This window comes from Sorex fumeus, unplaced genomic scaffold, assembly GCF_029834395.1.
Source record: "Sorex fumeus unplaced genomic scaffold, SorFum_2.1 ptg000002l, whole genome shotgun sequence".
In the NCBI taxonomy this organism is placed as follows: Eukaryota; Metazoa; Chordata; class Mammalia; order Eulipotyphla; family Soricidae; genus Sorex; species Sorex fumeus.
This window is the reverse complement of record NW_026606059.1, coordinates 56191213-56213457: the sequence shown is the minus strand read 5'-3', so window position 1 is coordinate 56213457 and position 22245 is coordinate 56191213. Positions and strand designations below refer to the sequence as shown.

Genomic DNA, 22245 nt, shown 5'->3' with positions numbered 1-22245 from the left:
CCCCTGGACACACCTGTTATTTTACCTCTTTGCTTCAGCATCCCCAGGTACCTCCCCGGTTTTCTATACAGAGAGAATTGAGGCTTAGAGGACCAACTAATCTTTTGTCAGCCCGATGATAAGTTAGTTGCTAACAATTTTGGTTTCCTCTCCTATTTTTCTTTTTCCTGGCAAAGGCGGTTTCTCTATAGTTTCAAAGTCAGCTCTGTAATCAGTCTCTCTGTTGGCTGCTCTCTACACGCACTACGCAGAGGACTGAATATCTCTCTGACCGACCCTCTTTCTCCCACTCCGGGGCTTGGCACGTAGTAAAGTCTCAACTAATACTCCGAGAATGAACAGAAACATCCTGACACTGGGCGGCAGATGGCCGGGCCAGGATTCTCGGAACCGGTTCCACCTTTTCCCCCCAAGGTGTGGCTTCGGGGGACTGGGGCGGGCCGGACGCACAGCCGCACCCGGGGAGCGACCCCACCTCGGGAGCCAACCAGCGCCTTCCCATCCTCCCACCTGGCGGCGGGTCTCCATCCCCACGCCCCCACCCCACAACCACGCAACATCGCCCTAGCGCCGGCCGGGGCCTCCCCGCGAGGGCCGCGCCGCCCGCGATTGGCCCAACGCGCCATAGCGCCATCTCGGCCTACGCGCGGTGCACGCTCTCATTGGCCTGCGGCGTCGGGGGGCGGGGCCTCCCGGGGCGGGGCGGGCCCTCGGCCCAGAGCCCCGCCCCTGGTCCTCCCAGCCTGGCGGCGCCTTCGGGCGGCCGGGGGCTCCCGGTGGCGCGTGGCCGGGCCCAGCTCGAGCGGCGGTTACTTTGGTGACAGCGGAAGCGCCGCGCTGAGGAGGCCACCGCCGCCGCCGCCGCCGCCGCCGCGCGCGAGGGATGCCGGGCAGGGCCGCCGCCGCCTCCGCCGCCGCCGCTGCGCTCTGAGGTGCGGGCAGCTGCGGGGGACGGAGCGGCAGGTTCTGGGGGCCCGGCCGGGGGCGCGGGTGCGACTGGGAGGACTCCGAGGCCATCTTTGAGGGAGCAGGAGGAGGAGGAGGAGAGGGGGAGGAGGCGACGCGATTCGGTTTTGCGCGCTCGCCCCGGCCCTCCTCGCGCTTGTTCCGCCGCGGCCGGCGCCCTGGGAGGGAGGAGGCGGCGGCCGAGTGCTCGCGGCCGAGTGCTCGCGGGCGGCCCCGGCCCCACGCGCCTCTGAAGGCAGCCGGGCGAGAGCAGAAGCCGTTTCCCGGCCCCACGAGCCGACGGCGACCTCGGAAGCATCCCTCGCGGCCACCCGTCCTGGAGAAAGAAGAAGAAAAGGAATGAATGGCTCGCCCGGGCGCGGCGCTGCTGGAACCGGCCGCCGGGGTCTGCTGATTCCCGGCTCCCTGACCCCGACGACTCGGTTAGGCGGAGTCCGCGGCCGGCGATCTTGAGCCCCCACACCCCACTCCGTGCGCGGGGCTTCCCGGACACTGACCGCTCACCCCGTCTCGGGGGAGCACGCCTTTGGCAGGGCGCCCTCCCCCCCACCCCCCAGTCGCTTTCCCTTCCCCCCCGGCCGAACCCTCTCCGGGAGGAAAGTGCCCGGAGCCCCGGCACCATGTGGACCTTCCTGGGCATCGCCACCTTCACCTATTTCTACAAGAAGTGCGGGGACGTGGTCACGCTGGCCAACAAGGAGCTGCTCCTGTGCGTGCTGCTCTTCCTGTCGCTCGGCCTGGTGCTCTCCTACCGCTGTCGCCACCGCCCCGGGACCCTGCACAGCGGCGGCTCCCACTTCGCCGTCTTCTCGCACGTCCTCTCCGCCTTGCCTCTCATCGGCTTCCTGTGGGACAAGCCCCCGGCCGCCTCGGAAAATCAAGAGCAGCTCGGGTCTCGGAGGGTAGGTTGGAGGCCAGAGGGGGGCTGAAGGAGTTTCCGCATTGCAAGAGGGTTAATTGCACCTGCAAAGCGTTTCATTTGATGTAATTAAAGCTGAAAGGCGTGGTGGGGTGGGGTGGGGTGGGGTGGGGTGGGGTGGGGGGGCTAGAGATCCAAGCTATCCTTTCTTCGCTACTTCCTTGCCACTCCGGGAAGGATTGGAAACTTTGTATCGCTGCACTTTGTATCACCAGAGCCAGCAGCCAGCGCTGAGTGGTTTGATCGTGAATGTTGGTTTTCTGGGGGAAGGTGAAAGGTTAGGAGTTAAGAGGCGGGCAGAGACTTTTTCTTTCCCCCCCCTGGGATGGTGGTGGTGGTGATCCCCTCCGGTTTTCTTTCACCTCTGGGGAATCGATTGTTTTATTTTTGTAGTCTTGGAAGGACAGTGGCAGGGGCGGGTGAGGGCTGGTAAAACGAGGCAGCCGCCCAGGGGAGGAGGTGGGCAAACGATGAGAGAAGTTGGCAGTAGCTGATGGCGGCTCTCAGCATTTTCATCTCCCCACTTCAGTGGGGCCTGGGGCAGATCAGCTGGTAATGTTCCCCCAAACTAGGGAGTAAATGAGTGCTATGCTCACGGTTCAGTCCAGTTCCCTGATCAAGGGCAGCTTTTCAGACTCCTGCAGTTACTTCTTGGACAAGGCGACCGGAGTCCTTCAGTGGTAGCTGAGGGAGGAGAGGTGATCAGGCGCAGAATGCTTGGGGGCCTGTTGACTTCGGTTACTTGGACTTTTTCTCCGGGAGTAACAGGATTTTCAGTTTTTAAGGATAGCATCCCAGTTGCTGTTGTGGAGGGAAGCAGAGTGGAAGCAGGGCAATTTGGTAAGAGGTTGACAGTAACAGGCTGAGGGAGGGATGCAACAGGTTAGGAGGGACGCAACAGGTTAGGGTGAGTGGTCGACAGTCATCTCTTGGTTTGGGATCTCCATTATTTTGGCTGTATTTGCAGTCCAGACTAGCAAGATTTCCAGAGGAGAGGATTCGTTTTGTGTGCATTACCCATTACTTATGGCTGTGAGACATTTGGGAAATTTATAATGACCTGTTCTCCAAGGTGAGATTGGCTCTGGCCTTCCAGGTAGCTAGGGAAATCATGTGATTTCGTGTTTGTGAAATACCTAGTGCATAACTGTCTCATAGTAATACTAGCCATGAAGAAGGGTAGCGTTTATCTGCTGAGTTCAGAGGATGTGGTTGGAGGAGTGGGGAAGGAGGGAGAAGGGAATCTTTGATTGCCAGTTGGAGATCCTTACTCTTTGTCTGCTATAACTTCCTCATGGTTCTTGAGCACCAGTGCAGGTGACTGGACTGCCATAACATATTTTTGTGTAGAGAAATTATGGGTTAAGAAAAATTGTTTTTCTAGCCATCAGTATTGGTGCTATTTAGTGACTGTCTCAGGCTTCCTGCTCATTTCCTGAGCAGTTGGGATTTGGAGAACAGGTGTTTTCTCTACTGGACAGACTCTGAAGGATCTAATTTTTCTCTGGATTGTTAAATGGAAAATGTAGGAAGAAGCAACTAATAATAAATATGGCTAAAATGACAAAATGGGCTTAATTTTCCCTTAGGAGAGTACTTTAAATATGTTTACTTGTAACCATTAAGATATATTGATAGGAAGAATAGTCTCTACTATTTTCTCTTGGTAAAGGATGAAATGGTAATTTCTCTAGGAGAAATATTCTAAAACAGAATGAACAAGATCCCAGTCCATTATGTTGGTAAAGGAAGGTTGAGTGCATGTTAGAATCACAAGAAAGTTCTAAAGGAGTTTGGGTTCTATCTTCTTTCAGTCTTATTAGAGACCCCTTAAAAATGCCATTTGATTTTAAGCATTCTGGTGAAATAACCCAAGGAAGGTGGTTCTTTGCAATTCTGTATCTGAAATGTATTCATATGTGAGAATCCAAGAAAAAGTGCTTTTTTGTCATCGAACTATTTATTTTTAAAAATCATTTGTTTTCAACATAAATTACAAAGTTGGGTATTTCATCTTTCTGTGACCAAATTTAATGTTTTTACTGTCAACTAGTGGTAGGTTTGCTGTTTTTTCCTTATTTCTGTACTGGAGGACCAACTGTTTGATCAGTTATTTATTTTTTGGGGGGGTAGGAAGTGGACATACCAAAACCAGACAACAGAAGTGGTCAGGGAGCACTTCTGGTGTTGTTCTGGGGACCTTATGTGGTGGTGCTGGGGATCAAATCCAGGTCACAACTTATCCCCTGCTATTTCTGTGGCCCCAGACCAAATTCTTTATCAGAGTATCAGGAGGACAAAAAGAAGGGGAAAATCACTCTGTTCTTATTTGTATAGGACTGAAATTGTCAACAACCAAATTCCAAGAGACTGACATTTTAGGTTTTTTTAAAATTTTGTTGTTAAACAACAGATCATAGCAAGGATTTAACAGCTTTCTGTTAATCACTCTATCACTGCATCACTGTCTATCACTGTCGTCCCATTGTTCATTGATTTGCTTGAGCGGACGCCAGTAACGTTTCCATGTTCCAGCCCTGAGATTTTAGCAGCCTCTCCTTACTCCTTCCCAATGCTGCTGTATTGGAGGCTCTTTCAGGGTCAAGGGTATGAGGTCCTGTTAATATTCTGTTAATATATAAGTGATTTTAGATTACGATAAATTTGTTTATCTTTTGGGTTATCACCTAGTGGTGTTTAGGGGTCACTCCCAGTAATGTTGGAGTGGGTGAGATTCTGTTGCTAGGGATCTAACACTGACCTCCTGCATGCAAATCATGTGCTCCAGCCCTTTGAACTATTCCCCAGCCCTAAATAGATTTCAGATGAAATCCAGGAAAACAAAGAATGAGTAGTGGAGGTATCTAAAAGGGACTGATATTTTGAGTTTATACTCTAAGTCAAAGCATAAATTGTATACGATTGTATCTGGTGATGTTCAATATATATTTGAAGAATTCATGTTTGAATTTGAAATTACTCATAAACATTTCATATTTGGCCAGGTGCAGGTTTCTAAATATATGCATGTAAGAGAAATACATGTAAGTCCAAATACATTTTGAAAACAGTATTTTCCCCTTCTCTTTTGATGTCAGTGACTGAATCCAGGACCTCAGGTACATGCATACACTCTACCTTACATTAACTTGCATTGGGATATTATAATTTTATTTTTTTTGTTCAGTATTTTAGTATCTTTTGCTTTTATGTATGATCTGTATTTTAAAATGTAACTGTTTGGGGTTGGAGAGATAGTGGAGTGGGTAGGGTATATACCTTGGACATGGCCAATGCAAATTTGATTTCCCAAAACTTCGTATAGTCCCAGGAGAACCGCCGGGAGTATGCCCTTGGATACCCCTGTGTGTGGCCTCAAAATAACACAACTTTTTTGGCTTGATGATGTTCAGGGTCTTGCTTTTGCCTTAGATGCAAACGACCATTGTATCATATATATTAGTCATGTGATTAGGGAATAACAAATAACAATGTGAATGTGTAATTCTTTTTTTTTTTTTTAAACAGCGCAGGAAAGGAGCCATTATTTCAGAAACAAGTTTAGTAGGAGCAACTGCTTCTTCCACATCGATACCAACTCAAAGTGATCCAGAGGTTATCATCATAGGAGCTGGTGTACTTGGTTCTGCTTTGGCAACAGTGCTTTCCAGAGATGGAAGAAAGGTCACAGTAATTGAGAGAGATTTAAAAGAGCCTGACAGGATAGTTGGAGAATTTCTGCAACCAGGTGGTTGTTGCAGCCTTAAAGAACTTGGTCTTGAAGGTAGGTTTAAACTGAGTTTTAGACATTGAGTTATATAAGCAAACACTTTTCATGTTAGACTATCCCTGTGACTGGGAAAAAGGATGTCATGTATTTTCATTTATAAAAGTTACTATTTGATTTATTGGCAAATTTGCATGAAAAATAACAGTAGAAAAAGAGGGTGCTCAAGGCTTATACCTGGTTCTGTGTTGAGGAATCACTCCTGGAAGAGCTCAAGGGGCTCAAAGGGCTATTTGCAGTGCGAGGGATTGAAACTGGTTTGGCCATATACAAGGCAAGTATCTTACTGTGCCGTTGCTCAGGCTCCCTTGTGTGTGTGTGTGTGTGTGTGTGTGTGTGTGTGTGTGTGTGTGTGTGTCACACCCTGCGGTGCTTAGGGACAATTTCTGGCGTGGTACTCAGAGGCTGCTCATGGTGGTGTCTCGGAGACCATGTGTGGTGCCCACGTAGTGTTGGTGACAAGCCCTGGGACTCCCACATACACAGCAGCGCTGTAGCGCATGGAGCTTTCTCTCCAGTCCTAAACCAGTGTTTTTGAAATAAATTCGTTTAGGTAATATTTTTTTGCTCTCTTTTGTGTGACGTGCTGTAGTGGGTACCAGATAATACTTTTGAACAAAACAGACCCAACTGTCTTGTAAAATATTCTAAATCAGTGAATTGAGAAATAGCTTGCATAGTATGTGGGTTGGCAGTATGGTGTAGTAATTTTGGGCATTGATTCTGAAGCTAGATTACCTGTATTTGAATACCAGCTCAGGCACTTAACTATATGATCTTGACTAAGTGACCTTTATTGTGTCAGTTCTTTTGTCTGTGAAATATGCATATTAGTCAGTGTCTTTGCCTCAGAAGTTAGTTATGAGGATTACATAAATTTGTACGCAGGAAGCATTTAGAATAGCATTTAGAATTATGTGAATGTTTGCTCTCCAAGCACTGAAAAGGGTGGAGACCTCTTTAGATGATTGGGGAAAGCAGAGTGACTTGAAATTAAAGTTGGAGAGAGGACTTGGGGCACTGAGTGACATAAATTTGCTTATGCCTCCATAAAGTGAGTTCAGTTACTCCAGATAATGAACATGTTAAGTTCTGATTCCATACATAAATGTGTAAATATGACATTTTTGACACCTTTTAACTACTATTCAAAATTTTACCCTCATACTCAATTCACATTTCTTTTTTTTTTTTTTTCAGTTGGGGGGGGGGTGGTTTGGGCTATACTGGGTGTGGTCTGGGTTTATTCCTAACTCTGTTCAGGTATCTGTCTTGGCGATGCTCAGGGAACTATACGTAGTGTTGGGAATTACACCCGGGGTCTGCCACTTGCAAGGCAAGGGTCTTAACCTCTGTACTGTCTTTAGAGGCTATAGAATTTTTTCATAATGCAGATAGAGAAAAGTCTCACTGATGGTGATTGAGTGAAGGAGGAGAAGTGAAGGGAGTAGCCTTAGGGAATATTCGGAGGAGGTATCAGAGAGATTATCCAGTGGAAAAGCCCCTTCAGTGGAGGCTAGTCTGGTTTCTTTTTGTTGAGGGAGGGAGTGTGAGAGAGGTTAGGGTTTTTGAGTTTACATCCAGCACTGTTCAGGGTGGAATCACTGCTTCTGATTCTGCTCAGTAATAACTCCTGGCAGTGCTTGGGAGACTATATGTGGTGCTGGGGAATCAAAACAAATCAGTGGTGCAGGACAAGTGTCTTAACCCCAGTATTTAATCTAACTTTTTTAGGAGGCATAGCAGTAAATGACACTGCAAGGCATTGTCAAAAGATGCCGGGACCTCCCAGTGGGATGCATAGAGATCAGTGATGGGACTATAGCCAAAAATGGGGACAGAAATGAAGCAGTTATTGAGAAGAAAAAGCTATAATTATTATTATAGTTACTTTAAAACTATAATTTTACATAGACAAATAATTCTGTCTTTTTTAATTTTTAGTGTGATAGTAATAAATACATTTATCAGTTTTTTCAGAACTATTAATTGATATATTTCACATGTTTTCCAATTTTTATTTTTACATTTTATCATTTTCTTTTAAGAGTTCCAGAAATTAGGAAAATAATTTTAAAAAAGGGAAACATGAAAAAAATAAAGATCTTAAAAAAAAAAATCCTAGCACTTCTGGGTTTGAAGAACATTGCATTACAGGTTTGGAGCACTTTAGCTTTCTGGTTAGGCCTGGTACCTCTAAGCTAGGTATTGCTAGCTCTAGGCTCCTGAGCTTCACACCATTACACAATTGAATTGATAAATAAACAATTGTTTTTTTTGATTCATACCTGTGTTCAGTGATCACTCCTGGCAATGCTCAGGGGACAGTATGTGGTCACAGGGATTTAACTCAGGTTCTCTGTGTGTAAGACAAGAACCTTCTCTTCTGTACTATTTCTCTAGCCCTGGTCTGAGTGTTCTTAAAAATTAATGAAATTAATGGGATTGGAGCTAAGTGTTAAGAGTACCTGCCCTGATTCTCTGTAGTCCTGAGTTCAGTCCTAGGATCTGTTAAAAAAAACATTAAAGAAAATAATCTGATATCTGATTACAACAAGTGAAAATATGAGTAAATTAAGTTATGACAATTAAAAATTTATTTCAGGGCTGGAGCGATAGCACAGCAGATAGGGCATTTGCCTTGCACACGGCCGACCCAGGTTTGGTTCCCAGCATTTCGTATGGTCCCCTGAGCACCGCCAGGAGTAATTCCTGAGTGCATGAGCCAGGAGTAACCCCTGTGCATTGCCAGGTGTGACCCAAAAAAAAAAAAGTTTATTTCACTGCAGATAAAAGTTTTAAGATGAGTAAATCAATTCTATGTACTAGTATAGCACAGCGGGTAGAGCGTTTGCCTTGCATGTGGCTCACCCAGGTTCGATTCCTCAGTCCCTCTCAGAGAGCCTGGCAAGCCACCGAGAGTATCCCGCCCACATGGCAGAGCCTGGCAAGCTCCTCGTGACGTATTCAATATGCCAAAAACAGTAACAAAAACTCTCACAATGGAGACATTACTGGTGCCCACTTGAGCAAATCTATGAACAATGGGAGAACAGTGCTACAGTGCTATGGTATACAAAACATACATATGTAGTATAAAGGCTTATTGAAAGTATATCAAATATCAAATGAGGAGACTAAATCAGAATCAATAAATATGGGGAATCATAAATGAATAAGGAAGCATGAATAACTGATCATCTTGAGAATAAAAAATTATTGATCATTTAATTTATGAAAGTAGCTGTAAAATTCTTAATGAAATATGCAGGAGATTCTTGTGATGTGAAAGCATTTTATGAAGAAGGAAAAGTAGGAACATTGCAAAAGAAAGTGGGCAGAGAACTTGGAAAAAATGTTCATATTTACATCCAAATTTTTTCAAATTGGTTACCTCAGTTTTAGATCATTGATATTTTAAAAATTAAACATTTTCCCTGATGTGCTTAATATTTCTTTATTAACAATGTGAATTATTTATATACTTTCACCCTTTTTTTAGGATTTTAGTGTATTGGATATAGACTTTAATGAGTAAGTTTTATATACAAATGTTAATATTTTGTGTTGTACAAGTTTCTAAGACTCTTAACTTTAAGATTTCTGAGATGGGGCTGGAGAGATAGTACAGCAGGTAAGGTACTTGCCGTGCATGTAGCCAGCCCAGGTTCAACTCCCCAATACCCCATATGGTCTTCTGAGTCTGCCAGGAGTGATGCCTGAGCACTTCTGGGTGTGACCCTACAAAAACAAAAAGAAAAACAGTAACAACAATAAACAACAAAAGATTTCTGAAATAGTTGTTTTAGCATTCAGTTTTTCAAATGCTAACACAAATTTATGAAGGTTTAGTTTATTTTCGAGGTTGCCGTCATGTGCCTAGATAAGTAAGCCTATTAACATGGTTTTCTTTTTCAAACCAAATTGTTTTCAGGTGCAGTGGAAGGTATTGATGCTCATACCATAAATGGCTATATACTGCATGACCGGGACAGCAAGTCAGAGGTTCAGATTTCTTACCCTCTGTCAGAAAACCAACAAGTGCAGAGCGGAAGAGCTTTCCATCATGGGAGATTCATCATGAGTCTCCGCAAAGCTGCTATGGCAGAGCCCAAGTAAGACTACAGCTTCAAATTTATAATGTTAAACACTTTTAAACCTTTTCTTTGTATACTTTTGTAAATATCATTTATTTGGGTATGGACTAGAATATAAGTGCTACGCTAAAACCATAAGCTAGAAGAATGTTTGATCTTCAGTGTCTTTATTAGAATTTTTTCTTTGGGGCAGGAGAGCCAGTGGGCCAAGCACATGCTTTGCATGTAGTAGCCTGGGTTGGATTCCTGGCACTGCTGTGCCCTGGGCATGTAACTGAGAGTGGCCTCTGAGCATCGTTGGATGGGTGTAGCCACCCCCCACCCCTACATAGAGGATATTTTTCTTTGAAAAAAGGAGATAGAACTGTTTTTTGATAGAACTGTTGAGAATCATTCTTTAAATAAGGATGCATGATTTTTATGCAGGTGAAATTTAGAAGATAGGATTGTTGTAAGCTCATGTATGCCCATTAGGGAGTGGGGGTTTGTGATTATATTTTCTGTTAACAGTCAGGACAGAGGACTTCAAGGGAAAAATCTCTGGTCCTGTTCTATTAAGAACCTAGCTTGACAGGACTGGTTGCTTCTCTTAATTATTAACATACAGTTGACTCTAGCCTTCTTACACTTGGTTAACGTTGAAGAAGTTTTAGGCGTAAGAATCCTTATGTTATTGACTAAAGCCTAAGTGTTGACAAAGCAAGTGGAAAGTAGGCTTATCCTTAGAATGAAAATAATTTGGTAGTTTTGGAGTGGATTATGTTTGTTGTAGTGGAAAAATACTCCAGAATGTAAGAAAGGTTGTCAAAATTATCCTTTGACAAAATGTAATTTTCCATAATCTAGTGGATAATTCTTCATCTTACTTTTGGGTTTCCAACTGTATATAAATTTGGGTATGTAAGTTTTATCTGCATTTTTGTAGTTTAGTGGAATAAATCTGGTGTTTGCAAAAATACCTAAATTTGCTAGTAATGTGTACTAAGTTTTAAGAAACTACCACACATAATTCTAACACATTAATGTTTTTCATTTTCTGTCATCCTAGACCATTTCCCCATGTTCATGCATGTAGGTAAACTAGATAAGGAATAAGGATTTATTTTTCTTATACAGGTCACATATGCTACTAGAGAATTTATTTCTGTTTATCTTCTAGTGCAAACTTTATTGAGGGCATTGTGCTACAATTATTAGAAGAAGATGATGTTGTTATTGGAGTTCAATATAAGGATAAGGAAACTGGAGACCTCAAGGTGAGATATATCAAATATTCTTACTAAGGTTTTTCCCCTTATTTTTGTTCTACTAACAAAATGTGCTGACCAGTTAGTTATTCATCTTAAGTCCCTTCAACAGGATGGATTTCAGATTGCAACACATTGCTCCTTAAAGCACCTTAGAATGATGTACAAGTAACTTTGTAAAGAAAGCATTATATCAGTATTAAAAACTGTTGATACAGCACTAGCAGAGAAGCAAAAGGGAATTTAGAAGGTGAAAAATGGAAAAACAAATTGCACCACAGTTTAAGGCAAATCACGCCGAACTTATTTTAGCTAATCTGAGTCCACTTCTCATCTAGCAGATTTCATCTAATAAAACTTGAGTACTTGTTGATGTTCGAGGAGAAATGCCAAGGAATTTGAGAGAATACATTGCTGAAATATAAATAATTTAATAGAAAAGAAATTATTAATAAGTGAGGCTTCTGTCCTCACAAGATGAGTTGTAAGGGATATATTTAAGTGGAGATGGCCTAATGGGCAGGAGTGCATGCTGTACGTGCAGGAATCCTAGGTTTGATCTTTGTCATTATAGTTCACCATGGTCCCCGAGAACTCCCAGTTGTGTCCCCTCAAACTGTCCCCTCAAACTCTTAAAGAGTTCATTTATTTTTATTGTTTTGGCTTTTTGGGTTACTCCTGGCTCTGCACTCAGGAGTTACTCCTGGCAGTGCTCAGGGGATTATATGGGATGCCGGGGATCGAACCCAGGTTGGCTGTGTGCAAGGCAAATGCCCTCCCCACTGGACTATCGCTCTGGCCCCTCTTAAAGAGTTTAAATCAGAAAAGTAAGAGAAAATAGCGTCCAGGGGTCAGAGAGATAGTACAAGGTGGTTAAGGCAAACTTAGGACATTACTGACATGTGGTTCTATTACTGGGATCATATATGGTTCCCTGAGTACCTCCAGGAATTATCCCTGAGTGTAGAGCCAGAAGTAAGTTTTCAGCACAGTTGATTGAAACACCAACAAAACCCCCAAAAATTAAATTTTAAAAAGCTTACAGTATATGCTTGTGTTAATTTTATAAAAGAACATAAAAAATCAGAGACTACATTTGTTGATTCTGGGCTACTTTATAGTTCATTACTTTCTAGAAGGAACTGGAGCGATAGCACAGCGGTAGGGCATTTGCCTTGCACGCAGCCAACATGGCTGACCCAAGTTCGATTCCTCCACCCCTCTCGGAGAGCCCGGCAAGCTACTGAGAGTATCTCGCCCGCACAGCAGAGTCTGGCAAGCTACCCGTGATGTATTCAATATGCCAAACACAGCAACAACAAAAGTCTCCAATGGAGATGTTACTGGGCCCGTTCAAGCAAATCGAAGACCAACGGGAGGACAGTGACAGTGACAGTGACTTTCTAGAGACTGTTAGGGGCTGTTGTGAGGTAATACTGTGTATTTTAACCATTTAGCTGAGTAGTCTTTATTTCTATTGCAGGAACTCCATGCTCCACTGATTGTTGTTGCAGATGGACTTTTTTCCAAGTTCAGGAAAAACTTGATTTCCAATAAAGTATCTGTTTCATCTCATTTTGTTGGCTTTCTTATGAAGGTACTATAGGAATGTAATCATAGAAAAAATAAACAGATTGAAATTTGAAAATTATTAAAAATATTTTGTATATATTTTTTTCTAGAATGCACCACAGTTTAAAGCAAATCATGCCGAACTTATTTTAGCTAATCCGAGTCCAGTTCTCATCTATCAGATTTCATCTAATGAAACTCGAGTACTCGTTGATGTTCGAGGAGAAATGCCAAGGAATTTGAGAGAGTACATGGCTGAAAAAATTCACCCACAATTACCTGGTAAGAAATTGGATCTCACTGGCATTGTAATCTACATTCTGAAAACAAACCTCACAAAAGGCTCTGTATCTCCGTTTCACTGTCTAAACTGTCTAAAATAGGCTAAAGATGAGGAAGGCAGGTGAAGAATGCGCCTAGTTGATCAGATAATAATCTGATAGATGAGCTAATTCAACCATTTCTTTTATAGATGAAGGAGCTGACGTTCAGAAAGGTAGAGCTACCTACATCTTTCTTTTTTCTACTATATGCTCTCATGCTCTTTGTGAATTGGTAGTGGCAGTACATTCCATCTGTGATTATCAGAAAATGATGGTAAATATAATTATTTACCATAATAAGTCAAGTATCAAATATGATACCCGTTAGTTCACATTTGGAGGAGAGGGGGGTGGTTTTCCTCCCTGTCTCATCCCATTTGAATTTGCTTCACTTTTACTCTAGTTTTTTATTTTAATTCAGTTGTATGTATATTTATTTTGTTTTATATTTTTTATACTTTATATTTATGTATATGTTTTTTATATTCCTTAGCATGAATAAGTGGGTGACTAATGATTGGTTTTGTTAGTAAAATAATTAGCACAAGGGATATATATGATAAAAATAACTTGTGTAGTAGATATATGTTTATAACACATGATAAGAACATGTTATAAGATAGGAACATGTGATAATTTGAAACTGAGACGTTTTAAGCCTTTTATTTGGTTGGATGGGGTTATTGCAGATCATCTGAAAGAACCTTTCCTGGAAGCCATTCAGAATTCTCGTCTGAGGTCTATGCCAGCAAGCTTCCTTCCTTCTTCACCAGTAAACAAACGAGGTATGATTTTATTCAACTGATTTAATGATTTAATGGGGGGCTCTGTGGGGGGCTAGAGAGAGAGTATATAGGGATTAAGGCACTTGACCTACATTGATTGACCCTGGTTGGGTCCCTGGAACCGCATATAGTTCTCCCAGCACTCCCAGGAGTGATTCCTGAGCAAAGAGCCAGAAGTAAGCCTTAGCACAGCCAGATGTGACCTTGACCTTCCCCTTTCCAGATATTACAAATATCAAATTCAACATTCCAGATAGCATAACTGTAATTAAATTTATATTGGTGGGATAGTGTGGGACAGAGAATTAATTACTTACTGTGTATAGACATAGTTTCAGAGCATTGTTAATAATTGCCGTAATAAAAACCCACTCAAGGAATTATACAGTCACTATGAAGGGCATGTATATCAGGCAAAAGAGGGGCCTTGTGAATTTGGATTGTAATTAGAGTGGACATAGCATGGGAAATAAAGCTGGAGCAGGGCATGGAGACAGAGTGGGGGATTCTTTAAGTGCTCAGAGAGATCCCATCATTATCCCTGGGACTGATGAGTAGGTGAAACAACATTTGCATAAGGCTGTGAAAACACTGGGAAACAGGCGCTTTTCAGTCAGCTGAAATAGTTTACTGTGGCTGGAGCATAGAATGGGTATGACAATGGCAGGAATGTAAGCTATTAAAGTTTAGTTTTAGTCTTATAAACAATGAAAATCATTAAAGAGGCTTTGCTGAGAAAAAAATTTACAAATTATTTAACTCATTCGAAGTGTATAATTTACACTTTGGTATATTAGACATAAGCAACTGTCACTAACTACATTTTGGGATATTTTCATTACTCCATAAAGAAATCCCGCACCCTTTAGCAGTCACTACCTTGTTTCTTACAACTTCTAACCCCACACAGCTCTTTGCTTTGTGTCTTTAGAGTTGTTTATTCTGGACATTTTCTATAAATCATATAATACATGGTCTGTTGTAACTGGCTTAAGGTTTATCTGAGTAGTAGTATGCATCAGTCTTCCATTTGCTGTTTTGACCAAATATTTCAGTTGTCTTATATTTTGATCCAGTTGACAGACATTTGGTGTTTTTTGTTGTTACAAACAACGCTACTATGAACATTCTTATGAGTTTTCATCTGGATATTTTCATTTTCTCTTGGGTGAATACTTAGGATTAGAATTGCTAGGTAATAAAGGTCAGAGAGATAGTATAGTGGGTAGGATGCTTGCCTTGCTTGTGGCCAGCTCGGTTAAATCCCTAGTATCCCATATAGTCCCCTGAGCACCCCCAGGAATAATTGCTGATCCAGAACAAGGAATAACTCCTGAGCACCTCTGGGGGAGGAGGGGAGAGAAAGAGAGAGGAGAGGAGAGAGAGAGAGGAGAGAGATGAGAGAAAAGAGAGGAGAGAGGAGAAAGAGAGAGATTATTGGATAATAAAATCTCTTACCTTCTGAGGAACTGCCAAACATATTTTCTAAAGTACCTGTGTCATTTTACCATTTCTCTAAACTGTGTCCAAGGATTCCAGTTTTCCTGATATCAGTGAGAACATTTTTTATTATTGGTCTTTTTGCTCAGAGCCATCGTAGTAAATGTGAGGGGATGGCTCATTGTGGTTTTGATTTCTGTAATGGTTAGTAAGGGTGCTGATCAGCTTTTCAAATACTTTTCAGCCATTTCTGTATCTTCAGAGAAATATCTTTAGACTTTGTACATTTTGGGGGGGAGGGGTTGGGCAGTGCTTGGGGTTGTTTGGGAGTTGGTACTTAGGGATTGCTCCCATGAGGGGATGATGCAGTACTTGGGATTAAACTTGGGTTGGTGACACAAGCAGATGACCTTAATTCCCCCGGGACTGTCTCTTCAACCCAACTTTACATTTTTTAATTGGCAACATTTTTCTTTCTTGTTTGTTTTAGTTTTTGGGCCACAGGAGTGTTCAGGGATTACTCCTGGCTCTGCACTCAGGAATTACTTCTGGCGGGCTCAGGGGGATTTTATGAGATACTGGGGATCAAACCCAGTTAGCTGTATGCAAGGCAAATGCCCTATTCACTGTACTATTGCTTTAGCTCCTAATTGGGTAAATTAAAGAAAAAAAAGATTGCTGCATTCTGAAAGTTCTTTATATTTCCAGATAAAAGTATTCTTATCAGATACAGGTTTTGTAAATTTTTTCCCTATACTTTGCATTATCTTCTTTACCTTGATGGTGCCCACCGACATTCTCAATTTCTATAAAGTTCATCTTTTGTGATTTTGTACATGTCTATAATGATTTGCCTTGACCTGTGTTCATGAAAATGTACTCATATCTTCTTTGAAGATGATTATAGTTTGAATTATTTCTTTGAGGTGTCTTCATTTTTGAGTTAAATTTTAAAATTTTATGTGTGGTATGATTAAAGGAGTTCAGTTTCATTTGTTTGTATGTTTATATCCACGACACTGGAAATAAAGGAGTAAAGAGTAACTCTTTAGGGAAGTGTGGCAAGAGGGGCTAGATTCACTTTTGGACATACTGGGTAAGTCCAAGTACTGGTCAGCCATTTGAGTGAAGATGTGGATTGAAATGCAGTGTGAAAGTTTGAAGAGAAATCTGAATGGCAGTTGATGTGCTCTGAATATATGCATCTTGAAGCTTCTTTGTGAGAAAGCATGCATAGTAAACTGCCAATCAGAATGCAAAGCAGAATGAACCAAATACAAATTGATACAAACAACATTCTGTGAAAACACATATTAATTGGTAGTATTAAGAAGTCTTGTGGCTAGAGCAATAGTACATACAGCAGGTAGGGCATTTGGCTTGCACACGGCCGACCCGGGGTTCAATTCCCAGCATCCCATATGATCCGCTGAGCACCGCCAGGAGTGATTCCTGAGTGCAGAGCCAGGAGTAAACCCTGTGCATTGCCAGGTGTGACCCAAAAAGAAAAAAAAAAAAGCAGGTGGCCATATTTTATGTTTTTCTTTCTTTAAAGTGAGGTTATTGGAGTTATGCATTTGGGGTCAGAGAGATTGTATAGCCTGTAAGTTGCTTGCCTTATCTGTGGTTGATTGGGGTTCTATGCCTAGCACCTATTATGGTTTCCTGAGCCCTGAGATGAGTGATCCCTTAGCACAGAACGAAGAATCAGCCCTGAGCTCAGCCAGGTGTGTCCCCAAAATCAAAATCAAAACAAAAAAAGGAGAGTAATGATTAAAAGGTTGGCATAACATTTAGAAACTCCCTTTCATAAATTGTATTATATTAAATAATTTCATTTTTATTTTCTATAAACAAGAATTTTAAATGTGGTATATTTTTATATTGCATAAAAATTGTGTCATTCATTCTGCTACTTTAACACTTTCATTCTGGGTATGTATTTCTCATAGGTAGAAATAATAAGTACTTAGTTTAAATTTTACTCACATTATAGGACATTAACCAGGCTGATAACAGTCTCAGAATCTGTGCTGTCTGCTTCTGTCATTGGATTCCAGACGCTAATTTCCAGATTGAGTCTATTAAGTTGTACTCGCTTTAGTTTGCTTCTGAGTAGGGAATAGATGCCTACTGGCCTCCAAATAGAATGACTTTGTGGCTGGGTATATGCCTCCCTGTGCTGCCTTCTTCCCCTTAGAGCTGCAGATTTGTTGGCAGCAAACACTGCTAAGAAGTGGTCTTTAATTCTACCTTGTAGAAGACTTGTTTCTTATACCTGGAGACCTGCAGATATTTTTTTTTTCCTCCAGTGAATCCTTGTAAATTTCTGACATTCCTTCACTTGACCATAGATTCATACGTTGAGATTGATGAGGGCAGAGAGCATGCTTTTGTTCTTACAGAGAATCTGCCCAGTATCTATATATTATTTATATGCTAGGAAGCCAATTCACTTTTTTGTGTCAAATTTTAGTCACGATTTGTTTCCTTGTATTTTCAAATTTTTATTGATCAGCTCACATTTATAAAGTTGATAAGTTAATGGTGTCTTAAATTGGTGTCAAGGCATATTCCTGAGTATCCTGATCTAAGTTCTCTCTCTTTATAGGTGTTCTTCTTTTGGGAGACGCATATAATATGAGGCATCCTCTCACCGGGGGAGGAATGACTGTCATTTTAAAAGATATAAAATTATGGAGAAAATTGCTAAAGGGTATTCCTGACCTTTATGATGATGCAGCGGTTTTCCAGGTAAGATCATAAATTCTTTAACAAAATTAAGTGAAACTAATTCCTTTCTGGGTATTAGAGGAATGTGGTTTTGATTAGGGAAATCTGTACTTCAGAGCCCAATCCTTAGTAATGATTCTTAGGCAGTCTTGTTCAGGCATGAAGAACCTGACATGCAACCTATGAGTATTACGAGTTTCTTAATTTCTGTATCTGAATATTATATGACATTGGATTGCACAGGCATCTTGCATGGTGATAGAGGATTTTAGCTTCCAAGTCACATGGAGAGGAGAATCAGGGAGAGGGAGAGACAGAAATCAGACATAATTAAGAGTCAGTCATCAGGATGGAAGGAATCTCCATCTGAAGGGATGGTGTTGGAGTTTTTCCCTATTTCATAACATATAATAAGTGACCTTTTTATTTATTAGGCCAAAAAATCATTCTACTGGACAAGAAAAACATCCCATTCTTTTGTTGTGAATGTTCTTGCACAAGCTCTTTATGAATTATTTTCTGCCTCAGATGGTAAGTATACATAATTTTTAATGAACTTTTAGCATAGGATGGGTGATCTTATAGTGGTCAGGCCAGATATAGTAGTGTTTCCTGAATTTCCTGAATCCTGAGTTGTAGTCTTTAATCCCATCCTTGAGCAGGACTCCTAGCTTCTAATAATCATGTAACCACTGCTTTGTGTGGAAGGCTTTTGTATTTCTTTAGCAACCTTAAATAGACCCTTGTCTAAATCCGACCATGTTGCAAAATGCGTGGTTTTAATTAGTTTTTTTTTCCGACCATGAATTAAAAAACATTATAATTAGTATTTTTCTTCTTGAACAGTAGTTTTATTTGATTTTCAAATACTTAATAAAATGAATATGCGCTTCATATCATCTAGAATTTTTTTGACTGTATGGGATGCCGGGGATGAACCCAGGTTCCAGCTCCCATAGCCACTAGGTTAAAAAGGACGTTAAAATGGACAAATAGTAGAAGGCATTCACTTTTTACACATTTGATATTCCTTTAATTTTGCTTTCTATTATAGAGACGTGGTGGTGAATCTTATGTCATGGAAAGTATTAACAGAAGCAGTGTTAGAATTGGTGGAAAGGGCAGCAGTGCCACTTCCCAAATGCATCTGTTTACAAAAGAAACTAGACCTTTTATCTTTAGGATTTCAAAATAAATATAACTTAGAATCCTGTTTACTTCAGGTTATTTACAACAGAATTATTTCTATGATCTGGCTGATGCTCTAGCTATCTAGGTCCATGCTTTGGTGATTGCAACAGGTAGTAGAGTACAACTGTCTTCTGAGACTCTATATCTGTAGCATTCTAAAAAGAAAAACAACTTATTGGTTGTTATTTGCCAGAAAGATCTCTTGCTAATTGATGTGGAAGTTAAAATGGCTGGTTGGTTAAGTAAAAAGTAAGAATAAATAGGTTTTTTTTTAAATTTTTGCTTTTTGGGTCACTCCCGGTGATGCACAAGCATTACTCCTGGCTCATGCACATTCCTGACGGTGCTCGGGGGACCATATGGGATGCTGGGAATCAAACCCGGGTTGGCCACATGCAAGGGAAACACCCTACTCGCTGTGCTATTGCTCCAGCCCCTAAATAGGGTTTTTTTTAAAGTTCTTGAATTTCTTATGCTATGAATTTGAACTGCCAGAAGAACAAATACAAGAGAGGATATGAAATAGTAGAAGAGAGTAAGAGCTTTTTTTGAGTAAAGTTTACTTGTATCCTTTTTTATATATTGTAAAGAAAATTCTAGGCCTACCTAAAAAACAAAGCAAAACCCACCCAAAACACAACACTGATTCTAAGGTATTCAAAAAAGTACTGATTTTACTATACTGTAAAAGTTTAATGAGTTCTTTGGAAAATATAAAGAAGATAGCAGGTATGTTCTTAAATATTTAATAGTTATTGCTATTATAGCAATCTATTGCGCAGAGATTAGGATAAGATAATTTGTGTCATTTATTGGATTTACAACATATTCAAGAAGTAAGTTTTCAGACCTACATTTTTGGTAATTGTAACCATTTACTAACGGAGAAAAGTTTATTTGTATTTATATTAACTTCCTAATAGAAATGTGGGAATATGTTGAGAGTAACTAAAACAATTTTTTTTTTTAAAAGATAAACTACATCAACTAAGAAAAGCCTGTTTTCATTATTTCAAGCTTGGTGGAGGATGTATTTCAGGTCCTGTTGGGCTGCTTTCTGTGTAAGTTTTTAAAAAATGTTTGTTTTGAGTCAGACTTGCCAGTGCTCTGGGGCCACTTGGTGACCAAAGGGTGCCGAGATTCAAACATGGAGCTGCTGCAGGCAAACATGTGCCCCAGCCTAGTGCATTATCTCCCTGGTCTGCAGAGAGGAATTATATTCCAGATTATTTTAGGATCCAATTCATAAATTACTGAACACCATCTTTTTGTATATTCTATTATTTATTAATATTCCAACGAGGAGGTAGAAACAAGCAAAAAGGCATATGTAGTCCTGTGGTTTTTTTCATTTGGGAATTAGCAGTGATTAGAAGTTGGTGGTAGGTGAGGCTAAAATCCTTGATTAAAGTAGACGATTTATGGGGGCCCACACCTGGTGGTGGTTGGTTTTCATGGGCTCCTTCCTCCCTGTCCATTGCCAAAAGTTGTTTCCATCATTGTTCAGGGTACTACCCAGACCTCCCATATGCGTGCGTACTAACCCTTGTAGCTGTCTCCCTAGCTCCAAAATAGAAGATTGTTTTTTCGCTGTGGGTATGATATGGTTTGATCTGTGGGGGTCATGGATAATAGGAAAGAAATACTTGTTCAGGTACTCGGGAAATTTGGTTATGTTCTTGATATTGCAAACATAAGTAGAATTATTCTTGAAAAATTTGAAATGAAATTCTTTTCAAGTTTTTTTCTCTTTTACTTACAATCTGACCATATGGTTGACCATTTGAAAAACTTGAATTCCCAGTAGATGAGGCCATCCAAGTACTGCACACCGGAAATCTCAAGATTGGTGAAAATAGCTCAAAATAGTCAATTCATGCAGAAGAGACTTAGATAGAGGAATTTTGGCTTCTTTGAAGGGTATATTCTATGTAGTTTCTTGTATATTTTGTTTTTAATTTGTCCCTGTTATCAGATTTAGGAGGCAAACACAAGATTGTAGAATGTATGTTTAACTTTGTAGATGATATATAACTGGAACTTTTTATTTTAATTTATGGCTCATACTGTATATTTATTTTTTTCTATTACAGACTGTCTCCTAACCCTCTAGTTCTAATTGGACACTTCTTTGCTGTATCATTTTATGCCACATATTTTTGCTTTAAATCAGAACCTTGGATTACAAAGCCCCGGGCCATTTTCAGTAGCGGTGCTGTATTGTACAGAGCATGTTCTGTAATATTTCCTCTATTTTACTCAGAAGTGAAGCACTTGGTTCACTAAACGGAAAGGGGAACCATTTGTGAATGAAGAACATACCAAGTCCTATGGGACTTTTGGATGAGGATGTATATAACATAGTACTATGCCACTTTTAACGTGGAAACCCTTGGACCAAGATTGGGATTAATTTGTTTTTCAAGTTATTGTAAATAAATGTGTAAATATATACTTTAACTTGCAATTAAAAATGAAGGCCAAGATAAGATACTTAAATGATTGTCACCATGAATTAGTGCGTGCACAGGAAATCCAGTTTATCTTTTGAATTCAGTGTTTGGGGTGAGTCATTGTGGAACAAGCAAATAAAATGAACAAATTCTCAACTTTTTCTTTTTTCCTTGTGGTCTTTTTTACGTTGTTCCATGGTAGTGGAAAAGAAAACCAAATGGAAAGAATAATGTGGAGGGAAACATCTTATGATTTGGACAAAATTGTGTATGATATTGAGGAGGTTATTATTGAGTTTGAAAGAAAACTGTCATTCTATTCCTGGACCTTATTTTCCTTATTTATCCATAATGGGCAAGATATTTCTTCTAAGTTATCTCTGCAAATACATTTATACAGAAAGTAAGCAAAGGCTTAACGCTCTACTGTATAATACTGATAAATCAGGCTAATTTTAAGAAGCACTGAAAAATCAAATAAAAACCTGTAATATATCTCTTAAAATGAGATGGAATGTACTTTTTATATTCAATTGAAGGAATTATAGACACTCAGAAGAGGATTATGAGATTTTAATCTCATTTTAATAAAACCCTACTAAATATGACAAAGTAAATTTCTCCATGAAGGAATAGTGAGACCCTGAAATCATAAGTATTCACTTCAGATTCCTAATGATTTAGGGATAAAACTCAGGCTTTTATTGTAACATTTCTTATGGTGCTGAGAGG

General features: G+C 40.5%; 1 protein-coding gene across 1 annotated transcript; it reads left to right on the top strand.

Annotated features, from left to right (window-relative positions):
• Nucleotides 1-1574: 1574 nt before the first annotated feature.
• On the top strand, nt 1575-21665 carry SQLE (squalene epoxidase). Its single transcript, XM_056109193.1, has 11 exons — nt 1575-1868; nt 5414-5669; nt 9607-9787; nt 10929-11025; nt 12500-12613; nt 12699-12870; nt 13601-13696; nt 17748-17890; nt 18304-18400; nt 20034-20121; nt 21154-21665. Exons 1-11 carry the CDS (start codon nt 1587-1589, stop codon nt 21344-21346), a joined length of 1719 nt encoding a protein of 572 aa, XP_055965168.1. The 5' UTR covers nt 1575-1586; the 3' UTR covers nt 21347-21665.
• The last annotated feature ends 580 nt before the right edge of the window (nt 21666-22245 follow it).

Bases quoted from the DNA above. Each gene is read 5' to 3' on its own strand.
- SQLE (XM_056109193.1), top strand. From the start codon at position 1,587: ATGTGGACCTTCCTGGGCATCGCCACCTTCACCTATTTCTACAAGAAG. The intron at 11,026-12,499 runs GTGAGATATATC...TTTCTATTGCAG, and splicing joins AGGAAACTGGAGACCTCAAG to GAACTCCATGCTCCACTGAT. The intron at 12,614-12,698 runs GTACTATAGGAA...ATTTTTTTCTAG, and splicing joins TTGTTGGCTTTCTTATGAAG to AATGCACCACAGTTTAAAGC.